This window comes from Channa argus, chromosome 24, assembly GCF_033026475.1.
Source record: "Channa argus isolate prfri chromosome 24, Channa argus male v1.0, whole genome shotgun sequence".
NCBI classification, from domain to species: Eukaryota; Metazoa; Chordata; class Actinopteri; order Anabantiformes; family Channidae; genus Channa; species Channa argus.
Window position 1 is genome coordinate 5,670,323 of NC_090220.1, and position 26,553 is coordinate 5,696,875.

The 26,553-nt window shown below is 41.3% G+C and overlaps 1 protein-coding gene across 3 annotated transcripts in view; it reads left to right on the forward strand.

The window, feature by feature from the left end:
• The first annotated feature begins 438 nt into the window (after positions 1 to 438).
• spns2 (SPNS lysolipid transporter 2, sphingosine-1-phosphate) overlaps positions 439 to 26,553 on the forward strand; it is a 54,616-nt gene continuing 28,501 nt past the window's right edge. The window contains exons 1-2 of one of the 3 annotated variants that reach the window (XM_067494148.1): positions 439 to 899; positions 18,133 to 18,198. In XM_067494148.1, the coding sequence (XP_067350249.1) occupies positions 668 to 899; positions 18,133 to 18,198 (298 nt within the window). In that variant the 5' untranslated portion in view covers positions 439 to 667. Of the gene's footprint in view, positions 900 to 18,132; positions 18,199 to 19,622; positions 19,642 to 26,553 lie in introns of those variants that run through there. The other 2 variants (XM_067494149.1, XM_067494150.1) reach the window with 2 other exon arrangements.

Below are 26,553 nucleotides of genomic sequence, written 5' to 3' on the forward strand. Positions count from 1 at the left end.
TACATAAAAAGCAGAGGTTTATATAAGTAACACCAGACATCTATTTAAGACCCTTTCCTAAAAATATGAGCATACCAGGGACTGTTCAGTAGCTTCCTCTGATCTGTCTGTGCAACACACTTAAGTGACCTACTTCTATTAGCCTATGGTTATTCAGTAGTAATAATAGTAGGCTAACAGTTTCTCCCTCAGCAATTATTGGTCTCTTAAAAATATAAACGATGCTGATGAAAAGGAATGAATAATTATATGAATTCATTAATTAATGAGCACACACCCAGTCACCCGTTACCTACTACTGTCACCTTATTAGGAAATGTTTGTACCTGCGTCTGCACTGCACATACAGTATCAGGTGCAGCTCCATCATTTGCTGCAGGCTGGCAGGGGAGGAGTCTTCGAGACAGACCACGCCCCCTACATTAAAGCCAAGCACTTGGTACTTTGAAAAAAGAACTAAGGAGCGCACAACCCGTCCGTCACTGCACACTGGTAGAAAAATATGATCCCCAAAAGAGCTGCTCCTGCGCTTCAACACTCAAGGAAACAATTGCACTGCGACTAATTTCATCAGAAATCACAGACCATCGCTGAGTGTGGTGCTTGTGTGGTCCCTTTTCTACATTCTCCCTCTTTTTTTTCTGCACTGGATCTTTCGTGCCAGAAAATGTGCGTGGAGAGCGATGGATGCGAGATTGAAGGCTGCAGCAGTTCGGATGAGGTGCGCACGCTGTCGGGAAGCATGAGCCCCGCACTGAAATCCAGCCCGGACCTTCGCCCGTGCAAACCGGGGCAGAAATTCCGCGCCGCTCTGCTCAGATGCTGCACACCGGCTGCTGCCGCCGGGATCCTCAGTTTTGGGAACGTCCTCAATTACATGGATAGATACACTGTAGCCGGTAAGACAGGGGACTTCTATTCTTTTATTATATGCGACTGGGTTTTATTCCTGTGAAAACCCCCCTTAATTAGTGAAGTGATAGGACATGTATTAATTGCCTTCGAGCTGTTCTAGTGGTGGGAGCAGCTCACCTCAGCCGAGGCGGGCGGAACAATGGGTTTGCCCAAGCGCAATGGACAATCAGCTTAACCCACAAGGCTCTTAGGTGTTTTCATGTTTGCAAACTGTGTCTACTGTGATTAACTCAAATAGATAGACTATGTGTCTTCACAGTCACTCAAGAAAATGTTTGACAGTAATGATTTTTACTCGTGGCTGAAAGATAATTGCAGATGGATAGGGGGAGATCAACTGTCCATCCACTAACCTGACTGCATGCTTTTGCACTGTGTGTGTGTGTGTGTATTATATGTGTGTATGTGTGTTAAACGTCGCTGTGAACACATCTGTTAGACCAGTTCCTGCAGAAATGCAAATGAGAGAGAAAAAAGCGAGCATATCACTGTTTAAGAATCAGTCATTAGTTCCTGGGAGCGATTTCCAGCACCTAATAGTCTGCGTTTAGTGCAGCAGCTCGCTGTGTGATAATGCGATGAAGCCATGCGCTGTTAATCCTCCCCAAGTGTCCGCATTTCCCCACTGATACATTCAATTCTGTTTTTATAGATTTTTATAGACGTTTATGTTGTGTATTGTAAGGTTAATTAGATTAAGAAGTATAGCTATAAGTACTGATGACGTCATTAGAGATGCCCATATTGCCTTTTAAAGTTTGTTGATCAGTTGTCAAGGAAACAATGCATAACCGTCACAAAAGTGGCAGTTAAGCTCAGCTGCAAGAAAGTAAGTAGATCCAACGAACTGACTAAAATAGTGGACACCGTAGTAAGGTAGAAGTGAGAGGTTCAGGGTGTAGCTGTGGAGGCGGAAGGTTTCTTACCTGGTTCTGTGACCATAGGGACCACTTTGAGAAACTTGTTTGAAGGAATTGATTTGAGAAATGTGGAATACAATAAATGTTCAGTGTTCATCATACAATGATCTCAGGAGTGGATAATTGTAAGACCACCGGATAGAGATAAGATCGCCTCTACAAATCCTAAAGCCATAATCTAGCCCCCTGGCAGATAAAGGAGTGTCACAGAACAATGTGAACACTTAAGTTGCCATATGCCTACAGCTCATCATCAAGTGCCTGTGTCCTGTCTCAAAACCTTAAGCTCCTGTATGATCATTAGAGCAGCAAAGCTTTAGCTACTCAACCTACAGCCACATTATCAGTAAGCTGATGTGCAGTGAGATATCTAGTCTTAGCATCTCCAAACACCACTCTGTCACAGCAGATAGCTCAAAAACTGATCCCCAGTCATGGATGAGTCAGTCTCCCTCTACTGTAGTAATTTGTACTTGCATGTCCTTACACCTCCTCATACTTGGAACAGAGGGAAACCCCTTATTAAGGGGCTCTGAAACAACACTCTATCAGCCCTGTCATGATCACGCCTCTGTGCTGCTTCTGGCCAGTACGATAGCTGATGAGCAGCATGGGAGAAAATCCTCTGGAAATCTGTTAACTGTGCTGTTCCTCCGAGCTGTGCTGTCTGTTCACAGGCACGAGCAACTGAAGAGGGATGAGGGGAAAGTGGTAGTAGAAAAGAGGAAGGAAGTGCAGGATGATGGGTGGTGGAGGTGGTGTTCATAATAGGGTGGGAGGTTGCTGCAGCCTACGGTTTATATCCTCGTGAGGCATCAGTGCTCAGTGCAATTGATACAGAGGGGGTTCCTTCCCGTCGTTGCCAACTGAACACTGCTGGTCTTTTTTTTGCATTATGCATGTGAGAATTGCACGTGTGTGTGTGTGTTTGTGGATTGGGGGGAGGGGGGGGTGAATCAGGCTGTCAGCCAGAATGAGGACCAGAAACCATGTGCATCCAACACAACTAATACATACAAGCTGCTCTGCCGTCTCCATCTCTGTTTAAGCCTTTCTCTCCTCTCCTACTGTGTAAGCTACACTGCAGTAATTAGTTAGTGGAAGCCTGCGTCTGTAGCACAGACGTGTGTGTGTGTGTGTGTGTTTGTGCAATTAACACTGTGTTATATCAATATAAAATCAACATAGTGCTGTTGGATTTGATATCATGGGGGATTTTAGTTACAGCGTAAACGGGACATTTAGCTTAAACGTTATCTTATCCTGATGCAGTTTGTGAGCCAGTGAGGCAAATTAAGTATTGATTTGTTTACTTCCCATTGCCGCCTCCTCTGTCCTCACGCAAATTCAGGACTGTCCTGTTAGCTCTCTGTCTCTTCTTGCTTGTATCCACTCCACATTCTGCCCCTTCACTAGCAGGTACCCAAACTCATAGATCTTAATGTCAATTAAGCAAGGATGAGTGCACACCCACCCACACACTCACTCTCTCACACACTCACTCTCACACACACACACACACACAGACACACAGACACACACACACACACACATCATGCACACATTCGAAAAGACTCTAACCACCTTTTCAAGAGGGGGTGAATGAGAGTGGAGAATTGTGAGGGGAGGGGCAGGTTGCTGCAGTGGCAGTCAGTCAGAGAGAAGTGAAGATGCAGAATGCAGGCAGCGTTGAGCCCAAGCGATGCTGCCCCCCCAATGTCAAAAAGGTCTTTGTACCACCAGCCATTACTGTAGTGTGTGTGGATCACTAAGGCATTGTCACAGAGACAGAGGGTGACCATTGCAGACACCAGGGCTATTCTGCTTCACAACAATGATGGGAAAATTGCACCCATCAATGCACAGCAGTAGTGTCAAAGACTTGGATCTTTCTGTTAATCCCCTATGTCAAAGGTGAAGACAGACACACACTCACACACAAGCATAAACAGAAAATCAGCACACACAAACTGCAGTTTATGATTTTGACATGACGTGGCTTATCCAAGATGACAGTAACTTTTGCCAAAAAAGGCAAAAGTTGGAACGTCATTTTTTTTAATGAGGTATTGTTTTGTTCTGGGTTTGATGCATTTACTGCATGTTTTATATAAGACTTCAATATTTAATACTGTGGCTTTGCAAGGAGAGACAGCTTCACAACAAAGTAATTAAATGAGACGCATGCTGCTGCATTTGGAGGACATGTTTTAGATTTCAGCAGGGCTCTACAGAGACCGAAAGGCAAACATAATATTGATTTGAATCGCAAACATATAGTACATTTATGTAAATTGAGTATGATAAATTCCTACAGATTTATTACAATGAGTTACTTTTCAGTGAAGGAATCAAATTCTTTGTACTAAAGGCAAATTAATACCTGAACCTCTCATCTTTTCCATAATTTTTAAAACCAATCTGGGTAATTTTTAAAACCCTTGATCATCAAAATGCTACCAACAGTTCAAATTTCTGCAATTTCTATATTTCTGTGTTGTGGAATTACTGCAGCAAACAGTCAGTGTAAGTGTGAACAGGCACAAAGGAGACCACTAAGATTCAGGAGTGTGTGAATGAAAGTGGCCAGCTACAAGCTCTTTCCAGTGACTTGGATTTCAGGCTCAGCTGTTCAGATGGTGGGTTAGACTGAGAGTGAGTGCCCCTTCAAACACCTGTGCTTGTTCTTTATGATGTCTGGGATGCAGACGAGGCAGACACCGAGCGTCTGATAAGGTCGATCACTCACTTATTTATTGTTCATTGCATTTTAGAACGGCAGCATGCAGGGAAATAGTGGACTGGAGTGGAGGTCAGTGCAGTTGGATGAGTGGGGTCACTTGTGTCTAGCTTTTGAAAGTAACTTACAGCCACTTATAGTCACTTGCTTTTAGAGTGCATAGGACCTGGGAGATTTTGAGGAACACTGCATTTAATTTAATTTGAGGTGGCTTTGAAACCTTTAATCCTGGTGTGGGTCTCTCTGTAGTCCCGCAGCAGACAGTCCAAGCTCCTCCACAGCTTATCATAAAGCGAGGATTAAGTGTTTTTTTTTTTTCTTTTAGAGAATATGAGGATATGTGAGGCAGACTCTCAGCACTTAAAGTAATTTGCTTATTAAACTCTGATCTGTGTTATCAGTAGCCCCCCTCCCTGTGTTTATTCAAAGTCCCCCTCATTCTCAGCCAGTAAGGGGACAATTGTTTAGGGTGATCGGTGCTGATCAGAAATGTGTGGGAGGTGTATATTAACACTTCCTCCAAGCATCTTAACCCGAGTTGCCGTTCCAGGAATACCCTGAACATGAGTCACGTCGTGCTGAACAAGTGCATAAAGATTGCATCCGAAGTTTTGGCATATGCTGCAGATGCAAATGAGTTTGTGGTAATAATCCGCTTAAGGCAAGGTCTTTGTCACACAGTCAAAAAGATGTAGCAATCTATCCTGTCTGACAGGCTATGCAGATTAATTCTTTAGCTTTGTCTAGTTCCTTTGTAGGTCTCATTTCTACTGTCCAAGTAAGTAGGCTTTAGTCATTCTTCCACATTAGCATTTCCACTTATTCCAGGGTATAAATGCAGAGCTTATTTTCTGGGCTCTGCGTGTTTCCCTGCACACTGTCACAAGCACAAGTGCTCTTTCTTGGACAGAAGTGGCCAAAGTACAAAAAAGGGCACCACTTTCAGTTCCACAAAGCCTAGAAAAGAAGAGAAGTCGTGCCAGTGTAAGTGTCTATTAGGGAAAATCAGAAAGAAAACGAATTCTACTCAAATTCAAAAGAAGATAATGGTGTCACCACTAAACAATCCAAATGTTGAGTGGTCTTTTTTTTTTGCTGGTGGTATTTATTCTCAGCAACATAAAGTGTTGCAGCCGCTTGTGTCAGGATTAGACTTCACTCCTCATTACTAAACTATACTGTATGAGAGGCTGTGTGGGCCACGCTCCAGTTGCTTTGGGGTTTAGTTGTTTGTTATTTCACCCTTCACTCTTTTCCCTATTTCACCCTCGCTTGTTTTATAGCATTCACATTAAAGGTCCCCGAACAACAGCAGAGGCATTAAAAGATAGAAGGGCCTCTAGTAATTTACTTTATAGGGTTGCTGTGTCTTTCTTGTCGCGCTTTTTTCCATCTGATGTTGAGCTGTTTTGAATTAGACAAACATGAGTGTGCAGCATGAATCCACGTCTCTTTGAAAGACAACATCATCACTCCTGCGTGTAGTACTACATTTCAACATTTTCTAAAAACACTGTTTACAGCAGAATATTTAACAGATGTTAAAGTTGAGTCCAACACCCTGACATCCTTCCAAGTTGGCCTTTCCAGACTGGTTTCCCACAGATATCCCACTAATATCTTTATGTCTATATTCTTGGATGCTATTCCCACTGCTGTGAGAAAACAGTCTGTGTGTTCTTTAGGCTCCTATTTAGCCGACGTCTGTAATAGTAACCGGTAGAATAAGAGCCTCTTTCTCTGCCAACGGAGACCTTTTCATGTGGCCACTGCAGATTTTACCATCGAGTAGACACACTTTCCTTGCAGCAGCTTTTACCCAGTGACCCCCCAGCTATGAAAGCACATATTTATTTTTCAGTATTTCTGCTGACTGAGGGGTGAAACTTTGACACTTCCCCTATATACAGCTGTTACTTTGGCATTAACCCAACCTTGCATCATATATCAATCATCATAGCTATAAGTACATTACAAGTTTTGCATTCTGGAGAGGATATTCTTACTCTGTGTTGCTCTTGTTTTAAGCCAGAGGCTTTCAAATGGTGAGTGCAAGGGCAGTCAGGCAAAGAACCAGAGTCAGGTGAAGCGGCATGCAGCATTAAAAAAATGGGAAGCGGGTTATTTAGTTTGGCCCACCCACCAACACAGTCAGCAGGAGCTGTAGCTTACTAGGTAGTTAAGGTACTTTAAAGCTTTAACCTTCCAGTTTTAGTTTTCTTCAGGAGATAGGTATATCAATGGAGGCAAAATAAAATCATGTGTTTTTCCTAATATTGTTTTACTGGATATATATTCTCCAAATGTGGATGTCAATGTGGAGAAGGTGCTGCTGTGCTACGACCAGACTCATCTAACAAATTAGTGGCAGTGCAGGGATATTTTATTTATCATTTAGACGTAAATGGCATAATTTCGAAATATTTCTGCTCGATTAGTCAGTTTTGGACAGCTAACAGGTGCTGACAGAGTGTGGTGGACTCTGGTGGAGTGTAGCAGAGCACAGGAGAGCAGGGAGAGAGGCAACAGGGCAAAGTAAAGCACACTGTTTTAAAGGCCAATGATAGCTCTGGATGAAATTGCTTTAGGCTGAAAATTTTTATTTCTTTTAGTTGGCATACCTTGTCATACTTCTGTCCACAAAACGTTTTTACTGTTTTTATTTAATATTTAATTAGATTTGATCAGGAAATAATCTGAGTAGCAGTTTCAATGTACAGTTCCCTTTTCAATCATTTACATTCTTAACACGTGCTTATCTTTAACTATCAGTAGCTTGACAAGTTAACTTGTAAAAGACAACAGTGCTTGCTCAAGCTGCCTGTTGATCGTTGACATGTGAAGACGGGCAGTAGCTTGAACACCATCAGAGGGAAGGTGGTGTTTCCTTTGGTGTTGTGTCCTACAGAGGCTGCTTTAGGATTACAGCCTTGAGATAAACACGGTATCTGTGTTTTGGAGTGACAGCCACATGATTCATGAGCAGAAGCTGTGGCATCCAGTCACCTTAACAAGAAAAAAAACTCTCTGTTTGGCCCTGTTTTAAATTGGCACCACTCCCTTCCTGTCTCATTATCTAAGAAGATTGGATTGTTTACCTGAGAGCTGAAATTTGCTGAAAAAAGAGCTGAAATGTGTCTCTACTGGATTGCAGAAAGGGAGGAGGAGAGATATGTGTGTTGAGCACATTCAAACACTTGTCAAGTAACAACTCATCACAGCTTAAAAAATGTGATAGGAAAAATTGTTTTCCCTCACTGCCTTTCATTTTTTATATAATATTATCTTAGGAAATTACAACAGAGGAATGGTACAGCTGCACAAATACATGTAGGTCTACAGCATTAAGTGTCAGACAACTGCCATTTTTCACAGCTCTGACTGCACATTTCCCTTTCCTCCAGCCACCCCAAACACTCTGTGACCTAAACATCCATTTCAACACACACTAAGAATGAAAAAAAAAAAAGGTGAAACAAAGCAAAGTGGCAAAACAAAGTGTCATGAAGGTCATGTTCAAATGTGCCCCTTAGCCTAGTGCTTTGACTGAGACCAATAATCCACGAGGTGAGGAAATGGAAATAGAAGACAATGCAATCTATTTTATATCATTGTGACACACACACTCACACATAAAGAATGTTGATCAAAAAGTAGCAGCTTGGTATTTGTTACAAGTGATGAAACTGTAATGTCCAGGGAAAGGCTGAAATTGGATTTGTCTCTGACACATTAACAAGTTGTTTTTGAGAAAACCAGGGTTTAATATTGACCAGCCTGCAGCACCAGTTGTTACACACAGTGGTTGTAAAAGCCAACCTGCAGGCAGCTAGCAGTAATATTAGCTCCCATCTCCGGAAGTCCAATGGCTGCTAGAATAATATTGAAAGTGATTATTTACGGCAGACAGGTATATTTCAGAAGCCCTTTACTGTGAGCAAAACCCTTTTCCCCATTTCCGTGTGATAAAGTAAATAGTGAAGCCTTGCAGAGAGATGATGTAATCTTTTATATACACCAATCAGGCCCTGGATACGGTCTTATGTGTGTTTGTGCTTTTCCCCACATGTTTCATCAGCTCCTTTTTAAATTTTTATTTGTGCATATGTTGTGTTGTTGGATTGCAGCAGGATTTTCATTTCTTGTTTGGGCGTATGCATTACTGTCTTTGTGGGAAAACGTCTGTCAAAGACTTTTGGTTAATGTCCTGGGTCAGAGGTGAACACAAACACACGCACACACACACACACAAACACACACACACACATGCACTAGCAGCCTGATTGTCCTTCTCTGCTTCAAGGGTTCACTCTTAATTCCTTTGACAAATGTGAAGCTGTACTGACAACATTATTGAAATTCGGGGTAATTTTTCATGATGCCGCTTGATCACCAGGCAAATACACTATATTATATCAGTCTCTTGACCCTTTCTGCACTGTGACAGAATTTGTTTTTGAGGCAATGACAGACTGAGTCTAGGTGTTTGTTTTTGTACTTGTTGGTTTGTTTCAGAATAGGTTGGTTACCCTTTCTGTACAGGGTTGATTTGCACAGCATTCTTTTGATTCCTAAACACCATAAATGTTTACTGGTCTATGTATAAATACATATCTCTGCAGGCAGCCTGTCACCACACCACTTCAAAAAGATTATATCTGGATCCTCCTGTATTTATAACACTGAACAAACTGTAGCTTTATGCCCTTTGGCTGAATCAGTTGCTGAATGCGGCACTTGTGGCATAAAATATGATGCCAATATGAAAAGTTCAGTAATGTTTTAGGAGACAAGATGGGAGCTGACTGCAGTCACAAGCTACTGCAGTGCGCAGCATAACAGAGCAAAGCTCATACGCTCATATCTTAGAATAGTTTAATGATTGAGTGATGATTGTGTAAAGCCTGAGGCTGTTTACTGTGTAGATATGAGGACTGCTCTTTAATGAAACAGGTCTAGTTTGTCGAGGAAGTTAGAATGGAACATAAAAGATGCCAAGAAGAAATAACTCACCTTCCAGTTAAAGATCACGGTTGGGAAATCTTGAGGTAAAGTTCAGTCTTAGAAATGAGCTCACATACTTTTATCACATAAAAGGAGTTGAAAAAACATTGTCAAAGAAAAGATTAGAAATAGCACATGAGGGTGTTTGTGAGCGTTTGATGAAGTAGTACAGGGACTAATGAGATACATGCCTAAATCATAAAAGAGTCACAGATGAATCCCATGACCTTAGCTAAACTCCATATCTGGAATGAAATTGAGTTGAAAATTAGGGGCTTCCCCATTTGATGAAGACAGACTTTGATAGTAGCATTAGCAGGATTGCTTACAGCTGTAGAGAGGTCACCTTGAGTATAGGCAGCACCGTACACACACTGTGTATAGCCAATAAGAGTGACAGATACATCCCATTAGCCATGGCCAAAAAGCAGTATTTGTGGATGTTGTGGAGAATCATGATTGATGTGTGGAAATATAAACATCCTCATTTTTGACAGATGGTATCACTGTGGACATAAATATAACAAATGGCAGAGTCAGACTTTGCCGGATCCAGTCAAACTATCTTGTAATAAAATGGACGCTAAATCAAGAAACCCCAGCCACATTTAGTTCCTAACAGCTGTGGAAAATTCAAATGACCTAATAATTTAAGTGTGCTCTATTAAAGCCCATGATTGTCCAGATTTTAGGATGGAAGCGTTTTTTTTTTATTATTTTCTATTAATAGAAAATAATTAAAAAAAACTTTATTCCTGAATTTATTTTCTTGACAAAAACTACCAAGAGGAAAAAAAAGCCATAAATATTACCCATGTGGATCCAGCTGGGCACTATTACCCCTGAACTCTTCATTTTGTGGATGCTGAGCACTGTGATTATCCAGAGAAGATAGCTGTGTGGTAGCTGTTCGATGTTAAATTGAGCAGAAAATACAAACCTTAACGCATTCTCTTCTTTCTGTGATCTTTCGGGTCACTTTGCTTTGTGCTCTCTCCTTTTGCAAACAGCAGTGATGCTTATACAACCAATGTGACAGTCTGTATAGAAATCTGATTCTTACTTACTGCAGCTCGGACGGAAAACGTGAAGAACCAGGTGTCAGACAGGAAACAGAGAATTGTGTGTTTACTTTGAAATTAGATCCAATGAGTAAAGACAAGTATTTAAATACTGAGCCACATTTTTGAGAATCCACCCTTATTTTTCAATGATTAAAATAGAAATTGATGGAAATGGGAAACAATTAAATGGGAAACATTAAGTAAACTTCTAACAAAGTTGTCTTGACTGTATGTACAGTTTATGATAGTTATGCAGCATGATGTTTAAAACCCCCTGTAGTAGATTCCCCAGCATCCTCATAAAACCACATAATGACCAGAAGAGAAAGAGGAGACATGAAATCTTATAAAATAAAAAAAATTAAATAAAACACTACATACTGTAATGACTTTAATCCTCCACACTGTTATGTAAAAACAGAGTGGAGGATTACTGACAGGATTTGTCAAATTCACATTTGCTGACACTGGCCGTGTGGTAGCTGTTGGCCTGCGTACACACGCACACACACACATGCACATGCACAGTGAATTCTTACGTGTCTTGTGCTTTTTATCCATTCTAATGGTGAAACTGTCCCAATGTTAACATAACTTAAAAATGTATTTTATAAGATGTGTGCAGCTTTGTGGACACATGGGATTTGTATGCAGAATGTGTAGGTGTTTTTTTAGCCATAATTAAAATATCAAAACAACTTTTAAACTGATTGCAATGGTATTGTGAAAATTACACACATCAATGTCCACCACAACATGAATACAAATACTTTTGGTTAGTCTGTGATTTTTTTTTCCTCTTTGGCTCGTGACGAAATAGAAAAGTGTTATTATCTGTACTCTGTGTTTAGTGATAATTGGCAAATGTTAGCAAGATAACACGCTCTAAACTAAGATACTTAGCATTATCTGCTAAACATCAGCATTGTCACTCTGAACACGTAACCATGCTGAAATGATAAGGCCTCAATATAACTATAGACTCACCATCAAAGCATGTAGTGGAGAGCTGACAAACAAATTTGCGGACATCCCCACATGCTTCAAGTCAGCCTAGATTTCTTTTGTGTGCCGGCTGAATGACGGCCGTCTCTTAACCCTCACAGCTGTCACCATTATGAAGTAGTTCAAGAAGCTCAGCTTGCAGCACTTTCATTCCAGACTCCCCATCACACTTGACCTCCTCTCCAGTTTGCTCACCTCCAAATACCTATGTGAGGATGTTGCTTGCAGCCTTTATTTTAGTATTCAATACACTCATCCGACAACATATGAGTGTGAAGATGAGACAGATCAGCAGCTCAATGTCTGTCTAGATGCTTTTTCAACCTCTCTTCAAGATTCTGATTTTCTCCTGTTGACGTGGCTCCTTTTCAAAATTCCACATGAATAGCACTCCTCCGTGCTCATATCAAGGTTGAGACTGAACTGCTGTTCAGTATTCCTAAGCGAATACAGCTCACTCAAATCTCAACTACCTATGCTTCGCATCACCGCATCTCTATCCAATACATCTTATGCATTATCTCATGTGAACAAGTGGGCTGCCCTCTGTTTGTATTATTGATGAGCTCTGGCTTTAGTCTGTTTCTTTAATGTTTCACTATGCATCCTCACCACTGCCATCCAATATTTACCACGTTGTGGCGGGACTAATGCACTTCAGCCCGTGAGATGAATTCAAGCTTTTGATTAGTGAAAGAAAATTAAGTGAAAAAAAGCCCAATTAATCAAAGTGGTAAGGCTGGCAGACCAACAGGCCTTTTCATTTGATTTAGCTCCAGCTTGGCTGTCACAAATTTAGAAGATTAGAGTGAAAGCTGTCTCAAATGTCATAGTGGTTATATCACTGGAATAACAGCATATTCATGCTCACACACTGGCTTGGGTTCTGATTTGAATATGTCCTTCTCGGTGTATGACGGTGCAGTGGCAATAAAACAGGAATCAGCAAAAGAAAAACAAAAGAAACACAAAGTTTTACTTACACTTTTATTTTACAACTTTCAAAGCAACATGAATCTAAATGTACAGTTTTACAATCAGTTTAAACTAACTAAAGTTCTCTAATAAAAAAATATTTAGAGCATTAATAAACTTACTTTAGTTCGCTTTTAATATATTCAGCAAAATAAGAGAAAGAACATTTTAAAGATGTCACAATCAGAAAAAGGATTTACATTGGTGTGGATGTAGTTTTACAGATAAGAAGGTGAAATACAATCCAGGAAGTACAGTTTAAATAATACATTTATCAGATGCCAACGCCCTGCACAGAGGGTTACAATAGTATAAAATCCATGCTATAATTGTATAACTTTTAAAGTTACCATGGTGACAGTACTTTTATCTACCTTCTGAGTTATTGTAGAGCCAACTGTGCCACTGTTACAAAGTAACCTAAGCAATGTGTGCTTTCATATATTGACCGGTTCATGTGATGTGTTACATGTCACTGACGATAAAGATGTTCCAGATTCAGTTTTTTTGCCAGTGCATCCGACAGAACACAGTGGTGTCAATAAAATGAATCTATTCAGTGCGTCATTGACTTTTGACATGTCAACACACCAGCAAACATTTCAGGTTGTTTCTGCATTTAAGCCAGTTATCTCATATGTATTCACCATACACTTGAAAACACAAGCACTAAACTCCATAGAATCGTCTCTGAGCTTGTCACTATGACTATATAAGATCTTAATGAATTTCTCTCACACCTACTGTACAGTACAAGTAGTGTGTTTGATTCAGAACCAACAGAGAAGTAGGTTGAGTTGAACTTTTAATAAACGCCGTCACTCCTCACCTCTTGCTGATTTTATTGGAGAATCCATCTCGTGTGCAAGGCCTGTAGCCATACCGTTGTATATACAGTTTTGCAGACATCTGCATCGCGTTTCCTTTCTGTGTGGCAGGGAAGGGAAGTGGAATGGAAAAAGCACTCCCCGCCCACTGCGGCCACATGGCAAGGGAGGAGAGCAGTCGGTCAGGAGCCCACCGGCCACAGTCGGGCATATTTGTGGTCAGCTTTCTCCTCGCTGAAGTCTGAACCACTGTGCAGCCCGACCTGCATCTGCACTCTGTTGTTCTCTCTCTCTCTCTTTTTTTTAACAGTCTCTCACACACTAAAATCCAAAAAGTAGTTACAAGAACAACGACAAAAGGCACACTTTCTCCTCACTTATTAAAGTTCCTCCACTTCTTCCTTTCCCAGACTATTTATACTGATGGGAATGACACATGAAAAGGGATCACCCCATTTGCAGGAATGGAGGGGAAGGATCTGGCCACATCAGCAGTGCGGTTCACCACTGCCCGTCACACTCTGGCCAGAAAGAATGACTTCCATCCATTGGCTCCCTCTCACTGTGACACAATCTGTGAAACCAGGGCAAAGGGGAACACACATATATTATATATGTATAAACAATGGAAACATATGCTTTTCCAAGACTATCTACTGTAAGCCTGACTGACCCGATGTAGCCACAACCCACCTCATTCTTCCTCGGTCTCTCTCTTGTGCTTCACCAAATGCCCGTCACTGTTAAATTGCTCTGCTATTCTGTCCTTCCTCCTAGCCTAGTTTCTCTGAGCAGAAATAGAACAAGAAGGGCCAGAGACCCACAAGTCTCTGTTGGGGATTTGATAGGAAATCTGCCCTCCCCAAAGCTGATGGAGTCCTGTGTGCGTATATCTGTGTATGGCTGTATGGAGTGTGGTATTGTGGGTGTGTGTTCACTTAGGGTGTTTGTGAGTGTATGTTGGTCCCAGAGGAGTTAATCTGACAGCGTGAGTCACTGCATGAAAGCTAGACTTCCAAACAAACAACCTGCCGCATCCTCAATTTAAGCACTTTGTCTTACTCACGCCATCATGTTGTTTTAAGTGAAGACTTTGGGCCAAGTCACACTAAAATGTCACTTTAAATAATGGTGGCAGAAAAACAGTGTGGTGCATTTTTAGCTATAGTGTTTTTTATTATAGTGTATAGTGGTATAGTGTTGTTCTTTTCTCTACACGTGAGGATACAAGCACAATACAGAACAGAACATTTGTCACAGTTCTCCGAAGCTTCAGAGCCTCCTCTATACATAGTAAGCAGTGTTGATGGAAACAGCAAAGACTAAAGAAAAGTACTATTCACATGATCATTCACTATTCATTGCTCTAAATGCAGTATTTGTGGTATGTTAGTCTTTAAGCCAGTTCTTCTTAACACTAAAAAAAGGGATCATAAAGGTGGACTTTATGAGTGGGTGGAACAAGTGTCAGGCCCTCAGCTCTGTGTAAAGTCTGTATATTTACAGTAGCATGCACAGTTCAGCATCACAAAAAAAATCTGTGAAAGGATTCTTTAAGAGCCACGGAATATCCAAATGTGGCTGTACTGGGTTGTTACACATTGCAAAACATGTCCATTAACAAATGTGCTAATGGGCGGATTTGTGTTCACAAGCTAAACCAAGGGAGTGTACCTGCAAAGTAGCTGTCAGTGTACATAGCTGTGGTAGTGCTTTTACCTTCAATGAGGATGCAAGTAGCTGCTGTTTTATTGTTGTGTGCAGTTTCGAAGATCCACATTCCAATGATGTTTCTTCATTGGCATCATGCTCAGGTGCCCAGAGACCCCTGGGGACCTGAGATTTGAGAAACTAATTAATTTTTTTGGATACATGGATCTGCTGTGTTATATGTTCAGTGTTGTCACAACGAAAGTGGTCATCTGATATTTAGCTATAATTCACTGTTGCTATGGTGTCTGTGCCACGTATGTCACCTGTGTAATTTAGCAGCACCTCAGCAGACACATTAGTGCCTGCAGAAGTGTTCATATTGAGTCCAGCTTCAACAGGGGTTACACAGAAGCAGTTTGGGGATTCAGAAAGCTGAGTTCTTTTGTAGTATCTTAACCTTTATCTGTTTAACTCCCCATACATTGCCATAGCAACCAAACGGGGCACAGCAAGCAACGAAGACGTTGTAACGGAAAATCCAGAAACATTAATCTTCTTCTGACTGACAGAGAAAAAAGTAACAAACAAAAGGGGGACATTACTAAAAGGCCTTTAGAAAGGACACATTTGGGGGTGAGGAAGAAATAGAGACAAAAAGAGAAATCAAAAGCACAGATTTTGCTTGCTAGGGATTAAAAAGCATCATTGGGTAGAGATGATAGTTATACAGATGATACACTGCTACACAAACACAGAACTGCTGGCTCTCTGTAATCCCTTACAGCTTAGCACAGTTCATTTCACAGCTCATTGCATTTGAATCCAGTAAAACAACACTGTTCCTTTGACCTGCCTTCACTACTTAACTGGGTACACATTTACAGGTAGCTGCTGCAATAAAGGATATAATTCATATCATATTACCTCCTCTGACACTTTTTAAAATGGTTTTAATGGCTCCAATCTTGTTGTCACAACAGGACTATGGCTTTAGTAAATTTATGAACCACAGCTGTCTTTTCCTGGTGCTACAGTAAATAACATTTGGACAGCTCTACCTTTTTAATTGTCTGATAACTGCGTGATAAGTGTAGACGGGTGTGGCTCAGACAAATGCAGACTCTGTCCAGGAGGGACGCTCCACCATCTGGCATAGAAATCCCCCTCCCAGCAGGCAATGTGTTTATGTGTGCGTGGGTGTGTGTGTCTGTCAATTACGGTACAGCAGCAGTTGTACAATGTAAATGGTTCAGTACAATGTCAGTGTTTCAAAGGCTTGATGGGAGGACAAGACCATGTAAGGATGCAAAATGCTCAGCTTTGTTTTGTACTTAGGTGCCTTTAACTAAAGGAAGTGTGACACATATTGACATATCTTTCATCCATGAGTCCTCCTACCCAGGACTGAAAATGGACTTGAGATCTACCTACGCAGAAATGAAAATTGAGTCCCACCTGTCTTGAGGTAGTTGCTTCATAAAATGCATCAATATATGCACTGACTGGTGTGGGAACAAATGAGTGAGGATGCAGTAACCAAGTGTTGAATCAGACGTGATGTGGCAACCTGAAGTATATGTTTTTGGAGAATATGAATTCATGGAGTTTATTAAAGGAGGTTCAATGAACTTTGGGTTTCGCTGTAACTGAGTCATTACATTATGAAAGCAAAAGATTTGTGTGCTTGGTGCTTAAAGATGAATGCTACCTGTGGTGTGAGAATGTGAGCAGGTGGTTTGACTCAGATGAAAGGAATCTTATGTATGTCTCAGTCCATCTTGGACACGCCTTTGAAACATGACAACAGAAACAGACAAATACGTGACGCCAATGCCAAAGACAGCAGATTCACTGTGCAGCTTTACTGTGGCTGTCATCTTGCTCATCATCCTTGAAGTCAAAATTCCACAAATGACATTATGCATAAGCTATGTCCGAAATATACACAGACACTCAGGTGCAGTAGTCTGGAGGTCAGGTTATACTGGGTTAAACTGGTCTGCTGGACTTAAAAGAGACGAGCAGGCAGATCAGAAGCAGACAGCCTCTTTAAAATGTTAGTCATCCCACTGTTCCATTTTCATGAGCTGTGTTGCAATCCCCAGGACTATTCTGCCAGTTTCACAGAGAGTCAGATAGCACTACCAAGCACACCACATTGCATCTGGAGTGCAAGAATTTCAACAGAGATGTGCTATTCCCTTTGCCCTTTTCTTTTTATTTTAATAAAGATAAATAAGACTTTGAACCTTTTCAAGCTGAAGGTCTCAAGAGGAGTCAAATTCATTTGATGAGATCTGTTGCTTCTTGTTTACTGATGCTTAAAATTGTATGTTAACCATAAAAGAATTTCTTTAATGTGACAGCCTGTGATCTCCTTTTGATCGTGATCTTCTGATGTTTACGATGTGTTGAAACGTTTATAGGATTTCTTGTGCATGCTTTACATGAACAGTTCATTATGTTGTAATTTTCAGATGTTCACATGTGAGCCCTGTACTTTAGTCATACTCCAGGTGCCGATCAATTCATAATGGCATTGGAATCATGTGCATTTCAGTATTTGATGTCATCGGTGTCTGTATGACCATAAATATTCTCACACAGTTGAAGTTGCACTGTCTTCTGGTTAAACCAAAATAGCTCCCAACGAGCCACTATGGAGCTTGTGCGTCTGTGTGTGTGTGTGTGTGTGTGTGTGTGTGTGTGTGTGTGCATGTTTGTAGCAATTTATCACTAGAAATTGTTCATATACTGTAACACCCAGTGGTGAAATCTTTGCAGCTATTTGCTAAAGTTCATCACTGTCTGGCAGCCAAGAGAGCACTTATCAGGGGTGTTTTATTGCTGTTCAGGGATGCTAAGTGAATCATAGCCCAAGTGTTGTGTATCCATCAAATCCAGCAATAATCACAATCCACAGAGCACTGTCATAAAGCCAGGATAAACGTAGTTGTTAGTCAAACAGAGCTGATTAGGATTACGCCTAGAAACCACATTTATGTTTCCCCCTCTCCTCTTGTTTACAGGTGTTCTGCTTGACATTCAGCGGCATTATGGAGTATCAGACAGTGGAATTGGCTTGTTGCAAACAGGTACGTCTCTTCCCATAGCTACATATGTGAAAAAACTTTTTTTTTTCAACACTGAAACACATTCATACTCAGATGTTGTGAAGTCCTGGATCCTTTTATTAAATTATATCTCTGCATCAAGCTAAAACAAATCGCTGGAGGTTTTTTGATGATCACTTTTTTAGAAAGAAGCAGAGATGTGATCTTAAAGGGAAGGCAGAGGAACATTGACAAGTATTATGTACATGTACTCCACAAACTAGAACCATAGGTAAGACATTGAAAATTGGTAAAGTTGTTCTTTAAGCTGTTTATTAAATTGGTACATTTACTTACCACCACTGTATAGCAGGCTGACCTAGATGAGAGTGTTTTAAGAACAGCCTTTCCTCACAGCAGTAGCAGCGCTGGCAGCCGGGCAGGTCAGCTGAAAGCAAAACAACATCAGGAGCCAGGCAGGCTGTTCATGTTTGAGGACTCTGGCTCAGGGCAGGGTTTCCTGCTCCAAAGGATACCCAATGAATTCACCTTTCAGGGAGATACCTTGCAATACCCTCTAAGTGGAGGACAGGACCCAGTCTTGTCTCTCTCGTGTGCCCTCAGACTCATTCAAACTCACAGACAAAGTTCCATTGAGAGCAAGCAAGCAGGATTGAGTTTGAGGGGGAAAGAATGCCGCCCAGTGTTTTCTCCTTAGACTAGCTTTGGGTGAGCTCAATGGTCTGTTGAGCACAAAAATATCCCGCAGGAAAAGACATCAGTGATGTAATTTTTATTAACTTTTCAGTCAGTAAGCCGATTTACACCATCTTTCACTTTAGTGTAAAGGCCATAATTTTCTATTAGCAACCTCATGTCAGCATTAGTCAATAACCTCAATCTGCTGTCACATTTATGTTGTTCCTTTAAAAACAGGTAATGGTTCTTATGCCTGCAACCCAATACAAGCAAAAAACAAAGTCGAAAACAGGGCATTGATAGTTTTTCAGCCAAATACAGTAAAATTTTAAATCGATGTCTGATTAGTATGAAATCTCAACAAGAAACAGGAAATTGTTCAGGGTGTTTGACTCTCCATTTGGTTTTGGTTGCCTGTCTTGGCTTCTCACTGTTCAGTCTCCTCGTGGCCCCTGGTCCCCAGGTGAACTCTTCACTCACACTGGCCTGAGGAATGCTGGGTATCTGGGCCTTGAGCTGTGAGGCCGAATGGGCACAGACAGGGAGCATAGGTGTGAAGGAAAGGTTAGGAGGTTGACGTAATCAGGGTGCTGGAAGGAAGGGTGTCAGTGTGTGCATGTATGTGTTTACACAATGTCTTTTTCAGTTTACCGCTCTCCACTTCCATTCTGTCTCCTGAGGGAACAATCCCTGCCTCTGTGTGCACCTGCAGACCAGGGTAACTTTGCCTACTTCACTCCCTCGACCCTGGCAGCCTTCGTCCACCTGGGAACGCAAACTGCCAGCGTAGGTGTTTTACAGGCAGTGGGTGTTGTGTGTGCTGAGGCTTTCTCTCTTTGTCTGCTTGGCTGCCAGGTCACCCTCACACTTTTAATAAAAAAACACTGACCACACATTGCTAGATCCAAGTCTTAGAACAAACAAGACTAAGTCGAAATTACTTTCTGAACTCTGTTCTGGCTCAGTTTGAAAATATGATAGTTTTGGCCTATTTCTCTGGGTCCTGATCAGAACCACTGGAATGAAAAAATTCCCATATCTGCTGTTTACTGACAAGTTGTTTGCTCTTGGAAAATGCAACCGTGTCTGAGCTACTTACTCTTTACTTGAACAAGCAGAAAATTAGCATAGTTTTTTTTTTTTTTTTTTTTTTTGCTTTAATTTGTAGAAGAAAATCTAGAATTATCCTACCCCACTGGCAGGAAAATAAAAAACATGAGACAGAATAGCACAGTGTTCGTTATTGCTGTGCCGTGGTGTAAACCACCCTGCAGAAATCTTGTTGCATGTTAAAGGATGGAAAATACCCTGTGGTGAGCTTAGTCTCTGCAGCACCAGTGATTTTTTTCATTTCTATTGTGCAAGTGTCATTATTGCCTTACGAGCTGAGGTCTCGGCTCTCTGGCTAAGAGAATGAGGTGTTTGTAGCTGTCAGTCAGGTTGGGCTAATAGTGTGCATTTTAAGCCTGGAGCTGCTGCTGGCCCCGTCCATCAGCATATGGTGATGGCCTCACCTGCACTCAGCAGACCTGTCAGTGCACCACAACAGTCTGAGCTCAGCTTACTCTGCAAATGACAGACCTCTGTGCACACGGCCCTCAGGCCGCAGCTATCTGAAATGAGTGACACTCATCCACAGTTGTGAACAGGACCAGTCCCGAGGGCACAGGGCAAAAAAAGGTTAATGGAAGAAGGGAAGAAGAGAAGGAGAGGAGAAGGGGTTCACCTGGATGGTATTACCTTTGGTTAAGAGCATTTTTGAGCACTTTGTTAAAAATACTAAGAAATCGAAGAGAAGACTTTCTCCTCTTGTGAACATGCTAAGGTTATTGTATCCAACTGCTTGGAGGCTAATCAGAAAAAAGTGGGTTGAATTATGTTCTATATTGGAAGCTGGCATACTAATTATTCTCCACTGGTTTAGCATGGAATCTAAGTTATTGAGGTCAGTCGGGCTGGATTTATAGAGGGGCTGGTGCTTAATACAGAGCTAGCACTTAAAACAGCTCAGAGACTGTCTGTGCCCTGTTGTGTGTGGCTGCCCACCTTTTCTGAAACACGACACCAGTGCCTACACATACACCAAGTCACAGAGGCCCAGTCTTAACACAGTGTCTGTCTGCTGTTTAGCCACTGTGTGAGCTGCAGGAATGAGGCCACAGGTGCTTTTCTGAGATTTATGGATGGAGCTCTGCTAACGCATCAGCCTTGAACCAGCCACAAAAAAAGTTTTAAACGGAGACCACAAGAAGACACCATTGTACTTAGCAGGTAGAATTTGGGTTTTATCCCATGTTGTACTACAGCTGGTATTTCCACGGTCTGAAGTGCAGCCAAGTGTACAGGCTTATCAGTGGCACAAATCCCTACTGTGGAATAGAGTCCTCTCTGATTTGCACAGTGGGAAGCTGAGTTATCAGTGCTTGATCAGCTGTTTTGGTCACTCAGAGTGGCTCCTATTTTGTGTCTCGCCGTCATTGGTATCACTTGGTACATCCTCTCTTGCTGTCGCTCGCTCTCTCTCTCCCACACTTCCTCTCTATCAGCAGTTTGGCAGCTGTTGCTGCCTCGCTGTCAGTCCCACTGGCACCTCATAGGAGTTAGAGAAGAGACACGAAAGGAAATGAAGAGAGAAAGAAGAGCCACCTGTGACTTCCCCGTTCTGGTCATGCATGGCAGTGAGGCTTAATCCTTTCCACTTTTGATTCCCAAAGCCAAATAATTGCATTGCAATGGTGTTCAGTGGCTGTTCTTCTGCTGCGACAAGAATAGAACGATGACCTGATGATGCATCGGCATCGCAGTGTGTGCGTGTGTGTCTCCACGTCAGGCTGTTTTTATAGGCCATGTCTCTGAGGAGGGCAGCTGTTGGGTGATGATTGGCACTCTGCACCTTGTTTCCTTCCCCCTATACTTGTTGTCAATGGACCAATAGCCCTACTGACAAGTCACTGCCAATCCAATGTGGACTTTAAAGGCAATTAAACAAAAATGCTGTCTAATGGCCCCATCGTTATTTTTTTGTTACTTCTTATTATCTCAGCAAAAAAGAAACTGCGCAAACCCTGGACAGGTGGGCTGTGTTGCGGTTTAGCATTCATAGCGACAGGATTCATGTGATCATCCCTCTGGTTTCTCTGAAAAAGAAGCTGAACACTGATCGATTGCTTGACACCTTGTGAGGCTGCTCAGCTCTTTCTGCTTCAAGTGACGCCAACAGATCGATTAGGAACACGCACACTCCACAGCTCACCTAGTCCACCACGGTTGATACATCCCTCACCAAGGTCAAGGCTGCTTTGTGCTCATTTGGGCTGTTTTCACTCACCACTTTAAGTGTGTGTGATGGTATGAGTAATGCAGAGAATCTGGCCATGTGCTCTTTGTGCGTGTCAGCCCCAGTTTTCAGAAACCATTAGTCACAACAACAAGGGTAGTATATAATAACACAAACACAGACAAGCAGGGTCCTCTGTCATTTCAGCCAGAGATTGTCATTAAGTCAGCTGCTCCTGTAGTTGCGGCAGGAAAATGCCAGAAAAAAGCCTTCATCCTCAGCTCAAGCGCTCTGCTGCATCTCATCTTGGTGCCATGTCACCAACCACAGGAAAATATCCCTGGGAAGCAAATAACTATGTGTTTTTATTAATGCTGCAGTTTGAATCAGTCTGAATCTCTAGACATCTCACTACTGCTTGTTGGTTTTTAGGAAAACAAAAAGCAAGCAATTTTCTTTATTGTAACCACAAGTTTTTGCTTATAATATGTGGTAGAAATATGCAAAAGATGATGTTCCACCGCACCCCTGCCCCACAGCCTGGAGTAGTGTGTAATTCTCTCCAGCTGCAGCTCTCACATTGAGCAGGTACAGCTGCGGAGACAAGGTATCAGCTCTGAGCAAAGTTTAAAGACAAAATAAAATAAAATGGGTTTCAGTTGGCTTTACTTCATGCTTGATGGCAGCTTCTGCAGAAATTAGCCGTTGATTCTGACAGAAACCAGTATAAGAAGATTCCTGCATGGGTATTTTCCAGGGCTGCATGTGGCATTTATTAGACTGTAGCCAACGCATTTGTAATCCAACACTGGTGAAGTGAAGGAGGAATTTCTTAGAGAATTAGTGGTGATCAGAAATGTGAGGAATGCAGAAATGTTTGGGGCACGACATGAAAAAGAATGCGGAAGGAAGAAATGTGATGTATGAGTATGTTTCAGCGACATTATTGGTTTCATACATTGTTCGACTATGCTTCCTAATCAGCTAAAACCGATGTGTCTCAATCTCCACGGGAAGTCCCATGAATGACTGGACTAAGAAACAAAGCTGCCAATTCAACAGGTACTACACACCTGATGGAAAAAATTGCACAGTACTGTCACAGGGCACTGGACAACATTAGTGACTGCAGGATACTGTAGTGCTTTTAGTTTCTTTATTCAACTTTGTGTTGTAGTGCCTTTCTCATGTTTGTGCAGATTATTTTCAGCAAGCAGTAAGAAAATTTGTAATAATGAATATTGATATCTCGTTCTTATTTCATCCAAATATCATGGCGAGGAAGCAGATACACACACACACACACACACACACACACACACACACACACACACACAGTAGCTTTTTATGAGGCCCGGAACTCCAGTAAATAACATTAGATAGTGTTTTTATAAATATACTTTAATGCACCAGAGACAGAGTAAATCTCGGAGCTGACATTAAACAAACGCATGCTTGTGAGTCTCGGCAGCCACAATTCAGTATAGTCAACTTACTTTATTGTTACAACCTCTGCATTACTATTATTTGCATCATACTGATTACCTGTTAACTGCATTAAGTAAACTTATACTGAGTCATCATGTAAAAAGATTTCATAACTACCGAATGGCATTGCACACCTAATTACAGTTTCCATTAATCATGTTTCTCTGTGCTGTGTTAACACTGTTACACTGCTCATCTACATGTAATTTCACCAAAAATTCACAAAGCATGTCCCATTGGAATACTTCAGGTGCTTGCCTGTGTGAACACACTGTAAAAACACATGATCAGTTCAAATCAGGACACCTGTTTTGTTTGTTTTGCTTTCTCTTGCTGAGATGACAGACACTGATACCACAAACACTGAACATTTCTTACCCACATTTAGAATTCAATGCTTTTGCTATGAATCAAATCCCAGCCAATCTGAAAAAAGCTAAACCAGAATCTCTGTCATAGATCACCGGAACATGTGAATACAGTATACAGGTTATCTTGGTTATCTGTTGTGTTTCTGCACAATATTTGAACTGGTAACCTGAAAGGCTAAAATAAGGGCGATTCTCACATATAAATCATAGATGTATCATCATTGTTGTAAGTTACTACAAAACCAGAGTGACATGCAGGGATTTTACAGAAATAGCAACAGCAAAGTTTCATATGTGTGTGTAGACTTTTTTTATTGTAACACACCTATAGTCCTGCACAGCTTTATGAAATTGATAATAAAAAAGCTGAGCAGGAAAAAGGACATGGATACAGAACCTTTTACTAGCAGTTTACTTCATACAAACCCCACCGGTTGCAGCAAACAGGTGGAGGAGAGTCGAGGGAAATACCATTACTTACACACACACACACACACACAAACACACACACTGATGCACACTTTGTCCACGGTGAACAGGTTAAAATGACACTTGGCTTTGTGGTAAATGGCTCTGAACACTGACAACGCCCAGCCTGCAGAAATGTACAGACATGCAGAAAGGATGTGTTCCTCTTACTCGTCTTATTAATCTCTTTGGCAGCTGTCGGAAATTCAAATTCCTCAAACTGCTGTCCCTTGTTTAGGGTGTCTTTCCTGACTGTCAAGTTTCACAGCACAGCGATGACAGTGATTTGAGCTACTGTGTAGCAGAGAATACATAATTGGCAACTTTCAAAAGGTAAAATGAAAAGAGGAAATTTATAGGCGTCTGAATTGATTAGAGCTGACTTTTAGCACAATGATAATGAGACAATGATAACGCTGTGATTTTTTTTTTTTACCTCGGGTTAATGGTTTGCATCCCTTGTAGAAGGCTGTCCTGTCTTTTCATAAACAAACTAGACTGTAGACCAGGTGTGAAAGCAGACGACTTGTTGCCATGTCAGTAACACGTACTGATGGACACTTTCATTGTCAGGAATCAAACATGCCTGAAAGAATTTCTCTTTAGTTTCGCACTTTGCTTTTCTTTATGTGTATCAGCGTACCACTTAAGTTGTATATTAAGTAAAAAAAAGTGCCTTTTTTTCCTTAAGCTGGAACTCTTGAATCTATGAAAAACCTCATCTACTTCTACAGTCTAATCTCTGAGGTGGAGCTTAGGGGGAGCCGTTGAAGGCAGCAGTACACAGCATTGAATCTGGTAGGGGATAGGCTGCACTGTATTTAGTACAGTACCTTTGAGAACCTTCATTCCCACTTTTTTAATCTAAATCACTGTCAGTCACCCTCAAGATGAATGATTTTTCTTTAAAAAAAGGATCAAATGGGCTGGTAAGCATTTGGTATCCCACCACCGGATGCAGAGCCTTTCAGGTGCTCTCTTCATGGGAAACTAGTGTTTCATAGGGAAATGTATCTGCACAGGCTCTGTGAATATCAATCACACACATTCACACACACGCATACTTATGTGTCTGTCTCCCCTCCTGATGCTCTATTCACAGTGGTATTGAATCATACAGGGTGAGTCATCTCAAGGGTATTGTTCTGCTGGCCAATCGAAGGGAGGGCTGGATGTCCGCTGTTTCTACTCTCTGTCTGTGTGTGCATGTTTATTTATGGAGTGGGGGGGTCCCTGGGGGTGCAGCTTGATTGTATTCCATTTTTGAGTTGAGTTGCATTCAGTGTCATTATTTTCTGTTTCTACCCAACGAATTGATCCATGGTTTGACCAACCAGTGTAACCACCCAGCCATTATTTTTAAAGAGAAAAGCCTTTTCTATCATCTCACTATGACCCATAATTGTTAAAGAGTACATAATAACAATACAACACATAATAAAGAGACAGGTTTGTTTATTGATGAAAAAACATTTGACTTCTCTTATTCTTTTGGTTTTGTCCGGGGCATAAAGAGTTCATCAGCAGAAAAACAAATCATGATTCATCCTGGGTCTAACATTACCATAACAACAGTAATGATAAACCGAAATACCTAACTTTAGTTCTCCAGTATACCTGTTTTTTCACCTGCTTTCAGACTTGCAGCACAGCCATTGTTCTCCTATGGAATGTCCTAAGTCTCTGGTAATTGATGCAATTTGCTCACTGAGTGACTGTGAGAAATATGTGTAGCATCTTATTTGGAATTTGAAGAGCATCAGAACAGGTTTGGCACTCCTATCTACAATAAGACTAAAATTAAAATGCTTTGTATACTCCGTGGGAAGAAAATATGAATAACAGTTGCCTGCTGGTATCTCTTTTATCTATAGTACACAGTTCAACAAAATGTAAAGTTTTTCCTTTAAACCCCTGTTACAAAGAGAATAAAATAGATTAAAAAAAGGAATAAAATTGGTTAAATTATCTGATCTATAAAGGCTTTGCAATACAAAACATTTTCTAGACTGGGCTCCATGGGGTCTATGTAGTACGATGCAAAGACATTAATAAGTTATCGTAAAATTTTGAAGCACTTGCAACAAGTGCAGT